The sequence below is a fragment of the Anas platyrhynchos genome, chromosome Z, assembly GCF_047663525.1.
Source record: "Anas platyrhynchos isolate ZD024472 breed Pekin duck chromosome Z, IASCAAS_PekinDuck_T2T, whole genome shotgun sequence".
NCBI classification, from domain to species: domain Eukaryota; kingdom Metazoa; phylum Chordata; class Aves; order Anseriformes; family Anatidae; genus Anas; species Anas platyrhynchos.
Window position 1 is genome coordinate 29,568,707 of NC_092621.1, and position 19,882 is coordinate 29,588,588.

The 19,882-nt window shown below is 36.5% G+C and overlaps 1 protein-coding gene across 9 annotated transcripts in view; it reads right to left on the reverse strand.

Moving 5' to 3' along the window:
* The window catches only part of GLIS3 (GLIS family zinc finger 3), a 185,454-nt gene that overhangs the window by 128,571 nt on the left and 37,001 nt on the right, over nt 1-19,882 (reverse strand). For all 9 annotated transcript variants that reach the window (XM_038170687.2, XM_072031661.1, XM_072031662.1 and 6 more), the window contains 2 exons: nt 13,119-13,326; nt 5,856-6,981 (listed from right to left, as the gene is read on the reverse strand). In XM_038170687.2, the coding sequence (XP_038026615.1) occupies nt 5,856-6,981; nt 13,119-13,249 (1,257 nt within the window). In that variant the 5' untranslated portion in view covers nt 13,250-13,326. The remainder of the gene's footprint in view (nt 1-5,855; nt 6,982-13,118; nt 13,327-19,882) is intronic.

The following is a 19,882-nucleotide window of genomic DNA, read 5'->3' on the forward strand; positions in this document are numbered from 1 at the left end:
ACTTTTCTAACATTTAAATTACTATTCTTTTAACACTGGGTGCTCAGCTGCTACTATTTTAGCATGGTGAAAGATTCTTCAGCAGACTTGCAAGGAAAAATAAATTAATTTTTTTTTGATTGTTTCCATCCTCTGAAGACTTGAACAGAGCTCCACAAGGCAGACACACAGCATTTATCCTGCATAGTTTCTCTATGCTGCATTTGGAGGACACCTTACAAGCAGTGGGGTGTCTGAAAAGGTCCCAGTAACTGTGCCTACCAACATTATTCAGGTATGAGATTTGTTACATTCTTTTCTTACAATCAAGAAACAGTAGTATATTCTGTACATAAAATCTATAGTACATGTCACAAATAACACATCATGCATATGAAGGCACACTACTAGAGTCTGAAAATAGAAAAATATCCCCATCATTTTTCACAGAATGTATTTCTGATTTTAATTAACATTTCAGATTGAGTACCATCTTCTTAAAAGATAGTATTCAAATAGTACACGTATATCTAACTAAATACTCATTCTCACCTCAAGATGTTTAATTCTGCCTCAAGTAATCATTATACACGTTTGAAGTTTTATGCTCCTTGTTATTTTAACCATAACTTCTGTTTCATGTGCTTATTAAACTGATGTCTCGTGGGTTATTCTCAGATACTTAGCAGATGTTAAATTGATATTACCTTAAACCCAGCAGAAATACTAGCAACTTTATTGGTTAAAATCACATCAGGCAGCTGTGATAAAAAGAAAAGGTGCACTATAAGTATTGCTATCCCATACTTCAAAATACTGACACATTGTGCTGTTCAGAACATATAAAAAGCAAAAAGACTGAATTTAGCTTGAAAGGGGAAGTATTCCTAGTGTATCTAAATGAAAATGCAAAGGGAGAGCCTGAAATTTGTCTTTAACAATGTGCTGTTGCTATTTACACCAGAGTAATATTTAAAGTTTACTGTTTACATACCATGACATAAAGTTAATTAAGTACCACTTATTGCAGCTGAATTTTAAACGTAGAAAAATAATTCACCATAAAAGAAGGAACACTGAGTAGAAAATAAGATCACAGGTGCAGCCAGAGTAAAAGGTCAGCATTTGCCAATTGCAATTGCAGAGTTTCCACAGCTACCAGGAATTCTCTTTTTCTCTAATCCAGAGGAAATCTGAGGGAAGCTCAGAGAGCATTGTGTGGTAACTGCTGGCAAACACTGAAGATTTTATCTCAACCACTAGAGAACTAACTGCTTACATTTCAACATCAATTTTGCATTCACCTTTTTCTTATCTTTTTATCTACCCAACTTCTTTCTTAAACCCAATCCCACAAACTAAGACATAGACTAATACATAAATATGCCACACTCAAACATTTCATATCTAATTTTATATAAAGAAATTAGGAATTGACACTAAATGTATGTTATCATGTCCTGAATAGATATTTTAGTTTTCAAATCAGGTTACTGAAATGAAGCAAGAATCCATTCCAGTTGCAGTATATTGGAATAGAACCCAGAAGGTGTTTTAATCAGCATTAAGGGATCTCAAGACATGTTAACACCAGTATAATGAATTCCTACTCCAAACAAGGCAGCTTCAGGTTAGGCTTCTTGCATGCAGGTACTATTCAACTTTGCAAATTTCCATATACTGCGATATAGAGTCACCCACTTTGGCGTCCCATACAAAATAAAATGTGGGATTCTATGAAATTTACTCTTTTTTCAGATTAAGAAATTCATACATTTTAGAATGACAACCAATCTTCTGAGTACACAGAAGAAGTGTACAGGGTGAAAGAGAGGGAGAGGGAGAGGGAGGGGAGGGGTAGGGGGAGGGGGAGGGGGAGGGGGAGAGGGAGAGGGAGAGGGAGAGGGAGAGGGAGAGGGAGAGGGAGAGGGAGAGGGAGAGGGAGAGGGAGAGGGAGAGGGAGAGGGAGAGGGAGAGGGAGAGGGAGAGGGAGAGGGAGAGAGGGAGGGAAGTTTGATTTACAGAAAAAAAAAATCAATACAAAGTCAAAATTGTCAGGACTGGTATAGAATTATAGAATACCCTGAGTTGGAAGGGACTCATAAGGATACAACTCCTGGAGTTGGACTTGAAGAATGATCTTTTAGATCTAGTAGATCTAGATCTAGAATGATCCAGAAGATCTAGTTTTAGAATGATCTTCTGCTCCCCAGTTACCTTGGTCAAAGTCTTCCTCGTACGCAGGTGTACTTTTACAGTTTCTATCTTCACTGTTACGTAATTTGTACAATGGGATAGGTATGCTCTGAGTTTTTGAACTTGAGAATGATTGACTTTAAGTTTTTATCTGATGATCAGGATCATCAAATCCTGGTCATCATGTCTGATTACAACTCATTCTATAACACTCTCATCATTCAGAACTGAAAAAGCTGGCCCATCCAAAACCAGAGATAACAGAGTGAAAAGAGCCTTTATCTATAATTTATCAATTCTATTTTTTATTACATAGATAAAAAGGAACTAGTTTGTATGTGGCAAAACAACTGTGTAGGTCACAAAAATATCTACCTGCAATTTTAACTATAAGTACATGATGTGTTGCAGTCACAGCTATTCTTTAAATCTCTCTTCAAACATATGATTTAGTCATCACAGAACAATCACAGAGGAGAATAAAAGGATTTTCTGAAGTTCAGTTTATAATTAGTTATGCACCTGATTCTGCATAATCTTTAGTGGCATTTAATAACACAATTTAGAAGTGACCCTGGCCTTATATTACTATAATCTTGCAGAGCTTGTTGAACTATAATAGCAATCCACTGCAACCATGAAATAGTCAAACACTCAACACAGTACCAAGTAATGCTCTCTCACCCTTCAGCTGCATGGAAACAAGTACTGTGTGATAAATACACTAACCAGGACCTATTGTAATACACACTTAACAAGAAGTGTTATTAACAACACCTATTAACTAACTTTTGCAAAATGTTAGGAACAAACACACATGATGTTCAGACAATGACTGGCATGTGATGTCACTAAAGTGATGAGTTTTATTGGCTGCATTTAGTTTTAGATGTTCTTGAAACATTATATTAAGCTATTTCTTACCAAAGACCTGTGACTTCTCCTACTCTCTCTGTAGTAAATCTGATTGGTTCATGTAATAAATCAGTATTTGTCATTTTTTTTCCCGATTGGTGTCCTAGATTGCCTGCTATCAGTATGCAAGCTGCAATGAAGGTATACCTGTACTTTATAATGTTTTTAGAGAAAGAAGCATCCTACATGTGGAATCAGAAAATAAATTACAGAAAGACTACAGGTGGAAAAATAAAGATGATAAATGGATTGTTTTGATTTATCACTTTAGTGCATTAACCATTAACTCATACGGGTTTTATGAAACTTCAGATTTCTTTTGCATAATTTTTGGTTCTTATGAAAATCACATTTCATGATCATCTTGCCCAAAGTGTTCTCCATAATACCTCACCTAAAATCTCAGTTTAAAACCCCCAATTATACTGGTATGATTGTAAATTTCACTGCTTGGTGAGAAAGGTATGAAGCTTGACTTTAGTATAGTTTCCTGCATACACTGATAGACTTCCAGGCTGTAGCCCCTTGTCATTAGAAAGTCTAATGTGTTTTCCAAATTCATACTGTTGGTGCAATAGTAAAGCAAGCTGTTTCACTCAAAGCCTACTAATGAATGCCAGTTCTGCATGTTTGTCCCAAGGAAGTGGTCCTATGTTCCAGATTTACACCCACATTTTAAGAGTTGCCAAGTCACCCTTAAAATTTCTCTACTTCGTTACACTTCTAAACATGAAACAAGATAAGTATCAACTTTCAATGTGTAAACTTGGCAGTATCCCTCATTAATTGCTGAAGTTCAGTAAAATGAAGAAGTGTCATTACTGTATATGAGAGAAACCTGTTTCTAAGAAGCTAATATAGACATCTTTTTTTTTTTTTTTTGTGACGTGGTAAGGCTTGGCACACACTTTTGGATTAGTCATCTAAAAATGGGATCATGTTAAGTACTTTATTCATAAACATATTTATCATCGATGAATGATGACTCTTTCAAAGCTAAGGACAGAGACATAAAGGACATAAGGATATAAACATGAGGAAGTCAATGTAAGCAACTTTTCTCAGCAGGTAGGACAGGGAGTGTAGAGTGAGTATAGAGTGCTACTAACACAATGTTTTTCCCAGACTTACTGGATCTTTCATCACAGATATCCTATTGCAAATGCCCTGGGTAATTGCTTTACTCTTTTAGTGTTCATTCACCATTCTCACCCTCTTTCTTTATAGTGTTGTCTCTGTATGATTTTTTTTTTCCATGTGCTACTCCCTTAAAAAATTATTTTATTGACTTCTAATAATTATTTTTTCTCTCTCTTTCTTTCCCTGGAAAGCTGACAAGAAGTGCCCAAGGAACTGAAGTTAACGGCAAATTCTGATCCAACATATCCCAAGAGCAGAAAAGAGGATATAACAGAATTTAAGGAAAAAAAAAAAAAAAAGCAAAAGAGAGAGAGATTGAGAGAGCAGAGAATTCAGGCATTCAGGCTCTAGTGTAAAAAAAAAAAAGGAAAGATAATCTTCCTAGTGTTGTGACAGTTCCTCCGCCCAGTGTTTTAAATTCGAGAGTTAAATCTGGGAAGATATCTCCTCTTCCTGAAGAATATTGAGCCCTTTAGAGTCCAAAAACTTAAAGAACAAATTTCCTCTATCTATTGTACAAGCAAAAATCTAGAATAAGTAACAAATTGTAAGAAAAACATTTAACTAGACAAACACCAAAACAGACTCCTTGCACCAACTTATATTACACAACTTATAAACAAATCCATGTTTTTCAAATGAGTAACAATCAGCAGTTCTTTCTAGAAAACATATGTTCATTGTTTTCTTAGGTTATGCTGAGGACTAGGAACAGTACTGGTTAGGCTGTTTTCTGCTGGCTCTAGCGATTAGTGTGGGTAAGCTAATTGTCATCCAAAATACACCTTATAAGTAAAGCAAATCAAGAATCTGAATTAGATTATAAATGCTTCACTGGAGTCCAAACATAAGCTGATGGGAGGGTTTACTGGCTAGATCATCTCCCTGTCTGATTATGTATGCAAGGGACTAGCTTGCATTGATCCTAAGAAAAGATACAAGAAAAGCATGGCTTTGGAGGTTGAATCTTCACTACTGGAAGATGTGCGCAGAGAAATTGTCATGTGTATTTTTCCCACTGTATTCAGGACAATAGGGCTACAGGTCTGTTTTTGGGTAGTAATGAAACAAGCAATTGCCTCTTTTCTCAGGCAAAAACTTTTTTCAGTTTATCATGGTTACATTATACACAATCCCCAAAATTTCTCAAATCAAAAAAGAGTAACATCATGCAATAATACTTTGAGATAAATTACGTCATTTATTCTTCGTCACTTATTCGTCACTTTGTCATTTATTCTACGTCACATTTTCCCCCTGTATGGTTATAATATTCCAGGGACTGATGGTACTTAAGCTTCAATTTATGGAGGTCTACCATGCCACTTCTGCAGTCTATATTAAAGGCTTTCTAAATTTAGAAAACAGAATTTTGTTTAATCCTATCTGTCTTTACATATCAAATTAAAGAATACCTTTCCTTTCTATCTAGACGGAAAGATGAGGCAGTCATGCAGACTAGCCAAAAAAAACAACCCACCACCAAACAACCAAACAACAACAACAACAAAAATCCAGAATGTTACTTTGAAACATTAGACACAGAGACAGAATTACAACTTCTCTATATTGTCATGAGTAATATATAGTCTATAATTGGTAAGGGAGGCGGAATTCAGACTTACTGTGCATTTGTTTGGCTTCTCTCCGGAGTGGACTCTCATGTGAATCAGCAGTTTATACCTAGCATTAAACGGCTTGAACCTTCGTGGACACCCTGCCCAGAAGCACGTAAAATCTTCTCCCTTCCTCTGGTCTATATGAATCTTCTCTATGTGCCGCACAAGTTCCTCTTGCTGGTCATACAGTGCATTGCAATCAATCCAGCGACAGCCATGCTTGCCATTGAAATCATCCAGCTCCCCATCTTCTTCAAGCTGTGGGCATGGGACAGATGGAGGCACAGGCAGAGGCTGCATGTGACCAGGAAGGCTGGGCACATGTCGGTGCTGATGAGCATGGTATGGTGGCGGAGGCCCTTGTGGAGGAGGTGGCGGCAGAGAGGGTGGAGGAAGCATGTCAACTGTATGGCCTGAGAATTCATCCAGCTGTTCATTTTTCAGGGCACTCAGAGTCTGGCTGTCCATGGGAGGCATGCCCTGCTGGATTACCATGTTAGTTGTGGTTTCTGTCTGCAGGCTGGCTTGCTCCAATTGCTGCATCCGCTGGTATTCACCAGCACTATTCTCAGTGTACTCTGGGAAGGTGATACTGCCATTAGCCATGAGTAGACCTTTCTGGGTAGCTGGAACAGAGTAGTTTTGGGGTATACAGCTTCCTCGAACTCCCAAAAAATGTCCATAAACCTCAGGCTGTGGGGAAATGTTAGCTGGTGATGTCCTTGAGCTGTTGATGTAGGCCACTAGAGAGGTTGGGGATGTACGGATGATTGTATTGAAGTCAATCCCAATGCCATCAGATAGAGGAGAAAGAGAGAGTGCTCTCTTTTTGGAGCGGGTAGATTGAGACAGGGAAGAGGAATGGCGAGGACTAAGGTAAGAGGAATGGCTATTTTCTAAGCCAAATAAGTAGGATGGTAATGAGTTAGATACACAGCTACTGGACACAGATGTTGCAGGCGAAAAATTTAGTAAGTCCCTCAACTCACTACCATTTTGTAAACCTTGTTCAGGAGAAAGAGAAGGAAGTGTCCTGTACCCATGCGACCACTCTTGCTTAACGCTCAAAGTGGACTGACTTTCTGACAAGCTTGATGTTGTAGAGGCCAGAGACTCACACGACAAGAGTGACCTGGAACAAAGACATAATAAAATGAGTAAGCAGTTAGACACTTCAGCAGTTCAAATTTCATGTGTATATACTGCTACAGACTGATTCTTCAACCTTCACACACACATACATCTAAAGGAAGGTTACATGTGAAAAAACGTTATCTCTAACTTCAAGTACTCTCAGTTGATACACCAGGAGCCATACACAGGCAAAAAATATATAAAAAGATACTTAAGAGTCCAACTTTTAACTTAAGTGTTGTGGTTTAATCCGGACGGCAGCTAAACACCACACAGCCATTCGCTCACCCTCCCCCCTCCCTCTCTGGGATGGCGGAGAGAAACGGGAAAGTGAAGCCTGTGAGTTGAGATAAAGACAGTTTTCTAAGACAGAAAAATAATAATAACAATAATAATAATAACGATGATGGTGATGATAGTACTACTACTACTAATGTGTACAACACAAGTGATGTACAAGGCAATTGCTCACCACCTGCTGACCGATGCCCAGCCTAACCCCGAGCAGTCCAGCCCCCCCACCCTGGCTAGCCACCCCTATATATTGTTTAGCATGACATCAGATGGTATGGAATACCCCTTTGGCCAGTTTGGGTCAGCTGTTCTGGGTCTGTCCCCTCCCAGCTCCTGCTGCACCCCCAGCCTGCCAGCTGGCAGGACAGTGTGAGAAGCTGAAACGTCCTTGGCTTGGTGTAAGTACGGCTCTGCAACAATTAAAACATCAGTGTATTATCGGCACTCTTCTCATCCTAAACCAAAACACAGCACCTTATCAGCTACTAGGAGGAAAATTAACTCTGTCCTAACTGAAACGAGGACACTTAAGATTTTAAGAAAAGTTGCTCTAATGGTTCTTGATATTTTACTGCAGAAATGAAAGGATTTTTTTTCATCAACCGTGGTGTAAAGAGGCTTGGGCTTCTGAAGCTAAAGCATTATGCTCTTGCCTTGTGTGAAGCTCATTGATTTGAGATTACTATTAATTTTTTTTTTTCTAGCAAAGAAGGAGAAGAAAAATGATTAATAAAGAATAAATGTTTAACCTTTTTCACTTGGCCAGTTGTAATGCATACAAATATTCTTTACAGAAATAGCTGAAGATTATACAGATTATATCTAACTTAACAAAACAAACAAATTAATAATGTAGAAGAACTGATTGAAGGGGTTCACTTAGTTTTTGTTTCATGATGTATTTCCCTCTATGTCAGCAGTCAATTTTTCTTTCACAAAACTGTAATCTTGCTGCTGTTATCAGTTTGTCATAGAAAGATTAAGAAACTTGTTTAGGTTGCAAATATCCTACATGTAGCTTAAAAAACCTCATAAGCTCCTAACAATATTGGTATCCACATAAAAGTATAATAAGGAAATACAAGGACACCACGTGCCCTGATTCACAGCTGCAAATGCTGGGTAAAGGACAAGTAGATTTATGTCTTTATTTTTCAATTCTGCATATTGGCACTCTTGGATTTCTTGCCAGCCGGTGAAGCCAGTGGTGTCATCATTATATTAATTAGTATTTGTGAGGAACTCTAACAGTAGAAAGAACCTGGCATCTAGATAAACATGGAGATCTCACAAACAACAAAAACCTCTGCAATTTGGGGGTTAATTCTTGCATTTATGATTTTTACAATACACTTTGGAAGTGTAGAAGCACAGAATTTAAATCGGAGATCAAAGGCATACACAGAAAATCTGGTTTCTCTTCTAAACCTGAAATGCATTTTGAAGGTAAATAAGTTATTTAATCACTGCTTCTCATCTTCTCACATAATAAACAACATACACAATAGTTTCTCCTATCCTACAAAGACTTCAGGAGGCCAAATTAACTTAACAAAATAAAGTTAGCAAGTGGTAATAGATACTTTAAATACTATATGTATAAAAATATTTCTTGAAATTCTAACTAAATGGTATATCAAATATTTACAAGCAGTAATTCAAAGAAATTCGTGGGCAAGGAATAATGTATACTTACTTATAATGGTACACTCCTATAGTCAGTTATTTATAATGTTTTTACTTCTTTAAACTTTATAATATTTTTACTTAAAATTTTTTATATTACTACACATTTCAAATGTGTAGAAGAGAAAGTATGCACTATAAAGAAAATAAACAAATCTCATCTCTTTCTTGCAACATACGTACAACAAGCATCTTTAAGGAGGCACTTCCACCTCTTTTACTAGCTTCTTTTTCTTAATAGGTAAGCAAGTTTAGAATCTACTCAGGATAAATAATACTCTAGTTGCTACTGAGTTCTGCAAGGTTTTCTTGCAGGCTCTGCTTCAGGAGACAAGGATCCATGAGACAGATCTCTTAAGGTGCATAATTGCATATTATGTCTGCACCACATCTTGTAGCTGCAGTGACTGCGGCTTCAGTGAAGATACATGAAACCACCTAACTTAAGAATTGGTAGCTGGCAAAAGTGAGGATCTCAATCCCATTTAAAACAACATCAGTTAATTCAAGAGAACAAGAACAGATCCTAAACAATGGCTTTGGAGATACTCCCAGTGAATACACTAATGTTTAACAAATTTCCATCGTTCTGTTTGGTAAAACAATTTTTTTCGTTGGAGATCTGTGGATTATTTTTCAATCATATTTGTAAGATTGACAAAATGTATGCTAATATTAGTTGCAGCCATTCAATAAAGAGAAGTGTATGTAACTTCCCACATTCAACTCCAGCCACACAGATTAAAGCTGAAAAATCCTGGCATCCTTGTTATCTTATTCACCTCATCCACATGAGCACTTGCTTCGTGATGTTTTTTTATCCTGTTACTTAGTATTACAGCAGTTTCCAGAAGTTTAAAATCATTTTCTCAAGATTTTTTTTTTTTTTCTTGTAATGGTTGGTTGATTTTCTGTATAAGAATAACTAAGAAACATCCTGTTCAAACTGAATGTTGGTACGGGGTACTGTTATGGAGGTTATGTTATTCCATTGGGGTTTAAATAGCATTTACTTTCAAAACAGAATGTTAAAGAAAAGAGCAATTAACACAATGAATACAATTTTGATTAAGAAAAATGAGAAAAATGTCATAGCTGTATCAGGTCAATCTTGTGTAAGATTTACATCTAAATGGGTAATTATTTGCAGGAAAAAAAAAATCAGGTTGTTGGGTCTGTTATCAATGGGCTTTGTTAAAGCACTGTTCATTATAAGGCAGTTAAATTATGCTAGTATGCTGTGACCCCGCTATAGACCCAGTCCTCAACAGAGTAAGAAAAGTAAGGTTTGATTTTTCCACGCTATGCTATAAACACTTATAACTGGAAATTATAAGAATGATGGCTTTCTTTTGCCAGCTTGATCATTTAGATTTCATTTTCCTTCTTATAAGTAGGAAAAGTCATGAATCAATGTAACAAGTCTATTTTTTAATGTCAAGAATTTTAATCAGATGTTGATTAGGACCAGCCTCATTCAAAAAGCTACCAGTGCCTAACAGAAAGGAACACACCTGTCAGTGAAGCTGGAGAGAAACTGCATTTCAAAGGATTTTAAAAGTTCCATAAGTATTTAACATAGATAATAAGTAAGAGCCAGATAATCTGAAGAAGTTTGGTTTTCACTTAAGCATCTACATTCAAAAGTAACAAAGATTCCAGCTCCCAAAACAGAGAAAAAATCATTAAAACCCAGCCCACACCGTGACTAAGAAGTTTTCTGGGGAAAAATAAATTTACTTAATATGAAAATGAAGGACCAACTATAACACCATGCCAGATTCTCAGATGCAATTAATTGGCATGCTTGCTTACTTTAATCTAAACCAGCTGTGAGTTTGGACCAGATTTTTATGACTATTTAGAAGATATTCCAGCTGTCACTCTATTCTGCCTCCATGTATACAGGTCACAGTGTCAAGTATAACTCATAATCTTAGACAAAAATACAGAAGACTGAAAACTATGTTTCCGAACCTTTCTGCCTGCTCTTCTGTTTTACTAGCCAAGAACACTTTTTTCTTTCCTAGGTCCTTCTCTCAATTGCATTTCAGTAAGTGGCAGTATTATATTTGGTTTTAAGCAGCATAACTGACTCCTCTGAAAAGTTTTTTGGGAAACTCTCAGAAAAGTTGGGAGAAAGGTTTTATTTCTCTTGGTCTATATCCCAAAATTTGATGATGTCTGCAGGAAAACTGTGGTTTAGCCAACTTTCCGTCCTACATCAGTAAAAATCAATATAAGACATTTTAGTTTGGGTCAATTCAGCCAACAAGCTGTTCTGGATTGAACTGTCAGAGTACAGTTCATGTTGCATCCTAAAAGCCACAATGAAGAGGAGGCACTCACTCAGCTCACGAAGGTTTATGAAGTTAACTTGGGCAACTACTTTAGGCAAATTCAGTTTAATGCTGAAGCGATAAAATAAAATAAAATAAAATAAAATAAAATAAAATAAAATAAAATAAAATAAAATAAAATAAAATAAAACAAAAGAGTGTCTCCACAATCTGTTAATTAAAATATAACTTGAAACTCGTTCTGCTCTAAATTGAGGGGAAAATTGCTGAGATGGACATTCTTTGTGTAACAAACTGATTTTATAAAGTCTTCATTGATAAATCATTAAAAGACACTCTAGGAACACTACAGGTTGGATTCTGCCAGAGTTTCAACTTCAGATCACCCTTAGTAAATGTTTATTTTAAATAAAAACAAAAATGTATAACACAGTACTGACATAGTACACACAACCATACATTCGCATAAAAATAACAAACCCTACAGGTATACCTAAGACTTGTTAAATAGGTAATAATTGCCTAATGATATTTTCATTCTATTGTTTCTACTCTGTCACAAAGGCGTGTCTCTGGATTTGTTCTTTGTCACCAGTTTAGCAGCGAATGGTTTTCCCTGCCATGTTTATATAGGTAACATAATTAATCTTATAAATTGTCCTAAAGAACTTAGTTTTCACAAGTGAAGGCGTCAAAAAGGCGTGTCTCTGGATTTGTTCTTTGTCACCAGTTTAGCAGCGAATGGTTTTCCCTGCCATGTTTATATAGGTAACATAATTAATCTTATAAATTGTCCTAAAGAACTTAGTTTTCACAAGTGAAGCAACAGAAATAGAACAGAACAGAATATCCTGAGCTGAAGGGGACCCATAAGAATCATCAAGTCCAACATGTCCCAAAGTATCTTGTAGTAGACTATCGCGAGATTTTCTTCCATTGACATAATAGCAGTTTTAATTATGTCAAGATGGTTCCTTGTCTTGCAATAAGGTGATGCAGTAAAATGTAAATTGTTTAGAGAGTAAAGGCTCTTGTGGCCTTTTGTGAATAAAAATGGTTACATTTCAGCTGAGTAGGCAATTATTGCACAAGCCATGTCTACTGAAGTGGGTATGTACCCTCCCACGTAATATGCTGTAATATTTTTACACACTGTGCTTAACTAACATCCAGGGATGTGCTTACTGCACCTGTATGGAGGTTGTCTAAACAACTGTTTTCCCTTCATTCATGTTTTTCTATACTGCTCATAGCTATAATCTCAAAAGTTACTGGAACAGTTTAAAATAGAAAAGCCTAACAGATGCAGTTAACTGCTAGCTCATTGCAGATAGGGAACAATTGATCTTATTAACTTGTGTTAACCATTTAAACAATTTGAAAGAAATAGCAGTTGATTAGGAGCAAGAAGCATTAGCAAAGCATTGTGATTAATTTTTTTTTTGTCTGACATTATTACTTGCCAGGCACCAGCATAATATTCTTAGTACTATTACACTTAAAACACATAACTACCCATGAAGATGTTGCATTTGGACTATTTCCGGCATTTCCTGTTCCTGGTTTATTTTTTTCTGTGCAAAAATATGGCTAAGTGATTCTAAAAATCTTTATAGAACAGAAAAAAACCTATCAAGCATAGAAAATTTCTAGCTACATTTTACCCTTGATATGAATGATCTATACCACTGTGATTACAGCTGACATGAATTAAATGATATCAAATTAAATTTGCCATGGCATAACAAAGCATCATTTAGACCATTGTAATTATCAGAAAGGTCGCATTTAAATGGCAAGAGAATTGAAAAGGCCTCTTTATTAAGTACTGAAAAGAAAAAAGCTAACTCAGGACCTTGTATCTGATGAAGGAACACTCAGGCTGGAAGCATCCATAGACCTCTGTAGGGTAGGGCTGATCTGGTTGCATGCTGTTGAAACTTGATTAGCAGGAGGTGAAACAGGTCCTAGGTGCTGAACTGTCATGGGACTGCTGGTGACTACTAGGTTGTTGCAGCTGCCTTTTCCATTGGACTTAGACTGGGATCCATAACCAAGGCTTCCTAAAAAAAAAAAAAAAAAAAAAAAGGCAGGTGAATATTCGTCTCCCATCCATGATGAACCCATGAGGAAGCCACAGAACTTACATTGTTTTGTGCAACAGAAGTGACTGGAATTGAGTATCTTCAGAGGATAATGAAACAGAGGATCAACACAAGAAGTTTGCAAACTTCTCCAAATACAAAAAGGAATGTTCTAAAGGGGATTTAATAAATTATGCATGTTTCAGACATACTGAAGTACGTGGGCTAAAGACCAGACATCATGGATAAACATCAGAAAAAAACTATTTGAAGACTAGGTGCAAGAGCATTCCTCAGCTGAGGGATAGCCAAGTCATAACTACAGCATTCTCTGCAGAAAGGAAGAGAGAACCAAGGAGGCTGGAAGAACACCACCATGCCTTGAGTTGTACCAAATCCCACAGCTACAAAGCACTGAAAGCCATTCCATCACTTCTACCACCAGCTGTCCAGAAAAGCATGGGGACTGCAAGCATGCATTCCAGCTGTTTCCCTTACAGTAGGTCTGCTGTGGCAAAGCACACACGTTTTTCTCGCAGGAGAGAGTTATAGCTGGGATCCAGCATTCCTCAGAGGCCTGAGGACAGGAATTTGAGTTGGGTTGAGTAAAGTAGCATTCTGGACTTTAAAAGGCCACAGTATGTTCTTAGTAACTGCAGCCATGACTCAAAGCTGATGGCTGTTAACACAATAGCAAAGGATGATTACAGAGGTAGATGGCAAGTAGGACTAACTGAAAAATGCTCTGTGTACTCTGTGTCTTGATTTAGGTAGTCTACAAGATCCCCTACATTAAAAGGCATCAATATGTAGAAGTTAAAATAGGTCATGATATGGAAGTTACTGGATGTCTACAAATTCTCATCACAGTTGGAAATACATAATTAGATTATTCACATTTCTAGCAGCTTCCCTGTGTTTGGACTACTTCTCAAAGCAGGATTAGCAGTACCAGGACAAATACTGTAAGCACTTCAAGAGTTTAAATCTTTTTCTGAAATGAATCTACTTTTGACTTGGTTGCACAACTCACTCATTTTTGTCACAAGACTGTTCAAATGGGTTGAGAACTCCACAAAGAAGTATATGAAGGCATTCATGACCCTCACAGTCACAGGAAGGAGACAGGATTATCTTAAAAATCTGTAATTCACCCTAGGAACTTCAAATGATAGATTTTCTAAAAAACAAACAAACAAATAAACAAAAAAGAGATCTGTTTCAGAGGTCAGAACCTTTTTCTCAAACTCTTCTTCTCTTTGACTAACTAGTAATAACTAATAATATCTGACATATACATGTATTTATCAGGAGCACATACGTGATCCTCAGTCTACTGGGATCCAAATTGCTGTACATGATTGATCCAACTCATGTATAGATTTTACAAATTGATTATATGAAATACCACCAAAATGTAGTCTTTGGGATTAAATATGTCAGCCCTTTAATAAATATAACTTACTCATTGCTACTATTCAGAAATATAAGTGAAGAATATAGCATCTAGTTGAAAAATGAAGGATAAGAAATGAAGACAATAGTTACTAACCCAACATAAAATTTAACTAGAAGGACTGGACATTTCCAAGGGCAAACATATAAGAAGAATTCCTTGTACTGCAGTTAACTCCCTTTGGGGTATCAAAAAAGCAGCTTTTAAACACTATGGGATTACTTTGTGATTTCCTCATGGATGTCTAATTAGATTGACAGAATGAGAAAAGGTCGTTTTGTTTTCTTTCCTGTGCAGTAATTTGCCTTTTTAAACTCACTACAGCTGAATCAGTATGCTACTCAGTAGTTGCTTCCACTATGTTACAGGGTGCTAAAATGGAAACACCCAGCAAAATTATTATACAAAAAACATAAGCTGTTCCCAGCAGTAATATGAATACTACTCCTCTAGCAAAAGGATGAGATGAACAGAAATGAAATATTTACATGACACATTCACTTCACGTAAGTTACATAACACTGCATAATATGCTTATATATGTGTGCATACTACAGATGTGCCGTCAGCTGTTTTTTTTTAAAGGTACATTTATCATGTAAAACCAAAGGCTTTCTGCAGCAAAGCAAACAAAAGGCAGGGAAGCATGCTATACTATACTAACATAAGAAATCTGGCTGTTTTTGACACTGAAACACAGTTGTGAAGCTTGTAAAGCCTTCTATATATATTAACAGCTTCATAAGATGTTAAACTACTAATTAGCACTGCAAAAAAACAATTCTGAAACACAAAACAATGTAAGAAATATATACTGATTCTTCCCTGGATAACAACATAATGCCCTTCACATAAAAGCCACCTCAACAAATTTCAGTGGTAACCATAATATCTTAATAATATCTTACTCATCATATCCATGAAATGAAGGCCTATGCACTTGCCAAATTTTTATTTAGGGACAGGCCATATGTCATCTATTTGGTTCAAAGGACAGCCTGCAATCATAAAATTAGATTGTTGTTTATAAAAATTTGAACATAGGGTATGTTCCTCCTTGGAACATAGATGTCAGAAAAGAAATCCTCAAAATGAAAACCAAAATGCAGTAGTGCCAAACCATTACTGTTACAATAGAAATTGCATACTCAATACAACCCTTTTCACCTTGCAATTAGAAGTTTTTCTCTTATTATCAGAGCATAAATAGCACCCTCATTGTTCACCAGTTACTGAAAGAAAAGGAAAAAAATGTACTTAGGAGAGACTTTATTATTGGGATGACAGACAAAAGCAGTGTAAGACTCTGGCTCTGATAAACATTTCTTTGTGCATTTCTCTGGTTGAGAAGCAAATAGTTTTCTTCTTTATATCATTCACAAACATTTGTTGTCATGGGGAAAAATGACAATTCTTCCAATTAAAGGGAAAAGAGAGAAAAGCATCTATCATCAGCTCCCACCATTGAAAGAGACTACAAAGTAAAAGACTACTGCTATGGAAAGCAAAGTCATAACATTTTATCAACTGTTTCACAGAGATATGTGTGTCTAAAGCCCACCATTAATATCTCATCTGTGTCCTGCAGGTCACCAAGAAGTATTAGTTTGATCTGAGTCAGGCTTGAGTGTTGAGCTAAGTTAGAACACGAGATAGGAAGTATATGCTGGCTTTGATCCTGTTGCTGGAGTACAGCTCACATCTGACCAGCATAAAGTTAAATGGATGCAACATTGACACTTGAACTAGCCCAATCCTGCTGGTGAAAGGCAAACTGTCAGAAAACATGCTCAAAGGTGTTGAATAACTCTGACCAGGCAGAATGACTCTGTCCTGGATTAATATTTGGCATGATACACCCACAGAGCCAGAAGAGCTGTCAGTCAAAGTTTGCCACGTCTTTAATCTGAAATCTAAAAAGTTCATTTCAGTGGAAGGACAGGCACCAGGAATATCTTGAATCCACATCAGCTGAGAAAAATGGGAACCTCTTTGGAGGGCGTTGGTGGGTTTTGAATGACACTGAAGCTTCTGAGAAAAATACATGGAACCAACATTATAAATAAGAATCAATTTATTTCCTTATATGCAAAGATTTAAATCAGGAGATAGCTTAATAAAGGCAAGAGTATTGTAAAATAGAATCAGTCCTGAGCTGGATAACAGGAAGAGCTGCAGGTGCTTAGCACGTCATTTATTCCAAATAAACATATTATACACAAATAAAAACTGCTCTTTATCAATATCTAACTGTAATAGCTAACAAGTATAAACATTAAAAATATTTTATGGAAATATTTTAATCCATTCACTTCCTCATTCCTTGGCTTGCCTATTTTCCCTATTTATTCTTTATAGTTAGTTAATAGGTAAGCTTCACTCATTCTTGACATGGAAAAATATTTCACCGCAAACTTCTGAAGAATGTTCAAAGAATACAGAAAAATATAACTACTTTAATATAGGTAGAATGGAATTCTCTTAGTTCATATCACTGTTGTGCTTTCTGGAGACATTTTCATTTTTGGAAAGGAAAGTTTCCATGTAAACACATTTTCTTTTATCAGATATTGACTGAATAACAGCAATTTCTTTGTCTACTTCCCTGAGCCAAGTGTAGAAACTCGTTAATTCTACAGAGTATCTCAGGTTATACTATGAAATTCCTGTATCTAACTTTCATAATTGTAAATTATGTTTCCCATGTATAAATGAAAATAAGACAAAAACGTACATCAGCAAAAAAAGAAGCATGGCCAGCAGGCAAAGGGAGGTGATTATCCTCTATTCTGCTCTCATGAGACCCAATCTGCAGTATGGCATACAGTTCTAGGGTCCCCAGCATAAGAAAAACATGAACCTGTTAGAGAGGGTTCAGAAAACTGCCACAAAAATGATCAGAAGGCTAGAGCACTTATCTTATGAAGAGAGGCTGAGAAGTTAGGGTTGTTCAGCCTGCAGGAAAGAAGATTCTGGGGAGACATTATTGTGGCCTTTCATATATAAAATGGGGGCTTAGAAGAAAGATGGAGAGAGACTTTTTACCAGCACTTGTAGTGACGGGACAGAGGGTAACAGCTTTAAACTGAAAGGGGGTTGATTAAGATTGGATATAAGGAAGAAATTTTTCATGATGAGGGCGGCAAGATGCTAGAAGAGGTTAACAAGAGAAGTTGTGGATGCTTTGTCACTGAGTGTTCAAAGCTGCACTGAATGGGGTTTTGGGAAACCTGATCTAGTGAAAGATGTCCCCACCCATGGCAGGAGGGTTGGAATAGATGAGCTTTAAGGGCCCCTTCCAACCCAAGCTGTTCTATAGGATTATTCTAAAACCAGTTTTAGATGTTCAGTGTTCTGAAACACATAACATACCAAATACATAACATTAGATCAAATTAAGCCATCTTTTAAATCATTAAATTATTCAATAATTGAATTAATCAATATAATTAAAAAAAAAAAAAGCTATTAAGGTTATCTGAAAATCTATCCTGTTGTTACTGTTACAGTGTCAACTTGAAATGAAAGAACTGTAACAAAAGACCAAACGTAATTTCCCTAAAGGTTTTTCTGTCTGTTGGCTGTGCAGTAGTTAGAGCTTTGGAAATGGTCAGTTTTAGTGTTTCCCTTTTAACAGGGTTCCAGTCTTGTTTGTGTGGACTCTGCATTCACTAAGAGCAGGAAAGAAACATACACCCAAAACAGCATACTGTAAGACAATAAATATTAAGACGATAGATGGGCCAAAGCAATCAGTAAGACTGTGTCAATTTGTACTTCACGTAGACTAGATGTAAGCCATCAAAGTCCTTTTGAACCAAATCTCGTGTTTTTCGATAGCATGGTGATTATTCAACATGTTGCAGAACCATATATGTCCTTGCAGCATGCCACCATATCTGCAAGGTTGGTGGTACCTTGGTTGGAGGGACTTCACAGTAACTGCTGACTGAGCACACTCCAAGCATCTCATAGAAACCTTTCCAGATGAGAAATAGCTCCATCCCTCTCTCCTTGGGGATGCCAGTTTCTTTCAGACTTCCCTTCCATGGGTTTCAGTCACATTATTAATAACTATTAGAGAGCTATAACTTTTTCCCTGTGACCTTGAACACAACAGCCACTTGTCCATTGTTTAAGAAGCACTACTGCAGGTCACCTACCTAGGGAAAGAGACACCAGCCACAGAGCTGTGGATCTGAGATCCCCTGAAACCCTCTTTAGAAGGCAAGTGAGTTAAACTGCAGCTTCAAATAAAAAAAAAAAAAAAAAAAAAAAAAAAGATTAAAAGACTAGGGGGAGATTGCTATTTGCTTTTATTAGCACAGGGTCAACCAGAGTCTTTTTGGGAGTCCTGGCTTCTTCTTCACACTGGTACCATCTATTTGGGAATCTGGGCTTCTTTACACCCATAGCATCTTCTGGACCCAAGTCATTTTGGTAGATTTTGAGGCTCATAGTTTAACTACACAAAATTCATTCAAAATTATGTTAGGAATGAGCAACTTGTATATGGGATGCAATCTGCAATTCTTCAGGGTACAACGAAATTACTACACTAAGGTTCAAAAAGTTGCCAAAGTATGATTTTTATTAGAAGTCTTGTGAAATACGTAAGTTTCACAACTCACACTGACACTACATATCAGACAGTCTTGACCTTTATTTTCTTTTTAAAAAAATGATTTTTTTCTTTAAAAAAATGAATTTTGCAGTTACAAAATTTGAAAGTCGAGGTCCTGAAGACCATAAACCAGTAAGTTAATACAAATACAACAACACTACCCCACATTTGAAAAAAAAAACAAACCAAACCAAACCAAACCAAAAAAAAACAAACAAACAAACAAACAAAAAAAACCCAACTAACTCACTGTTTGTAGTCTTATGGTCTTGATCTTAGCTCATGATTTTCTTAACACTTAGCACACACTACCAATGCCTTGTTAGTAAGCCATTTCCTCCAAAACCTCCAGCAGCATCTACTCTGAACAGTAGGTTAGACAGACCATTAATCTGACTGGTATTGGCAATTCCCATGTTTGTAACTGTTTGCAGAGACTTAATCTTTGCAATCAT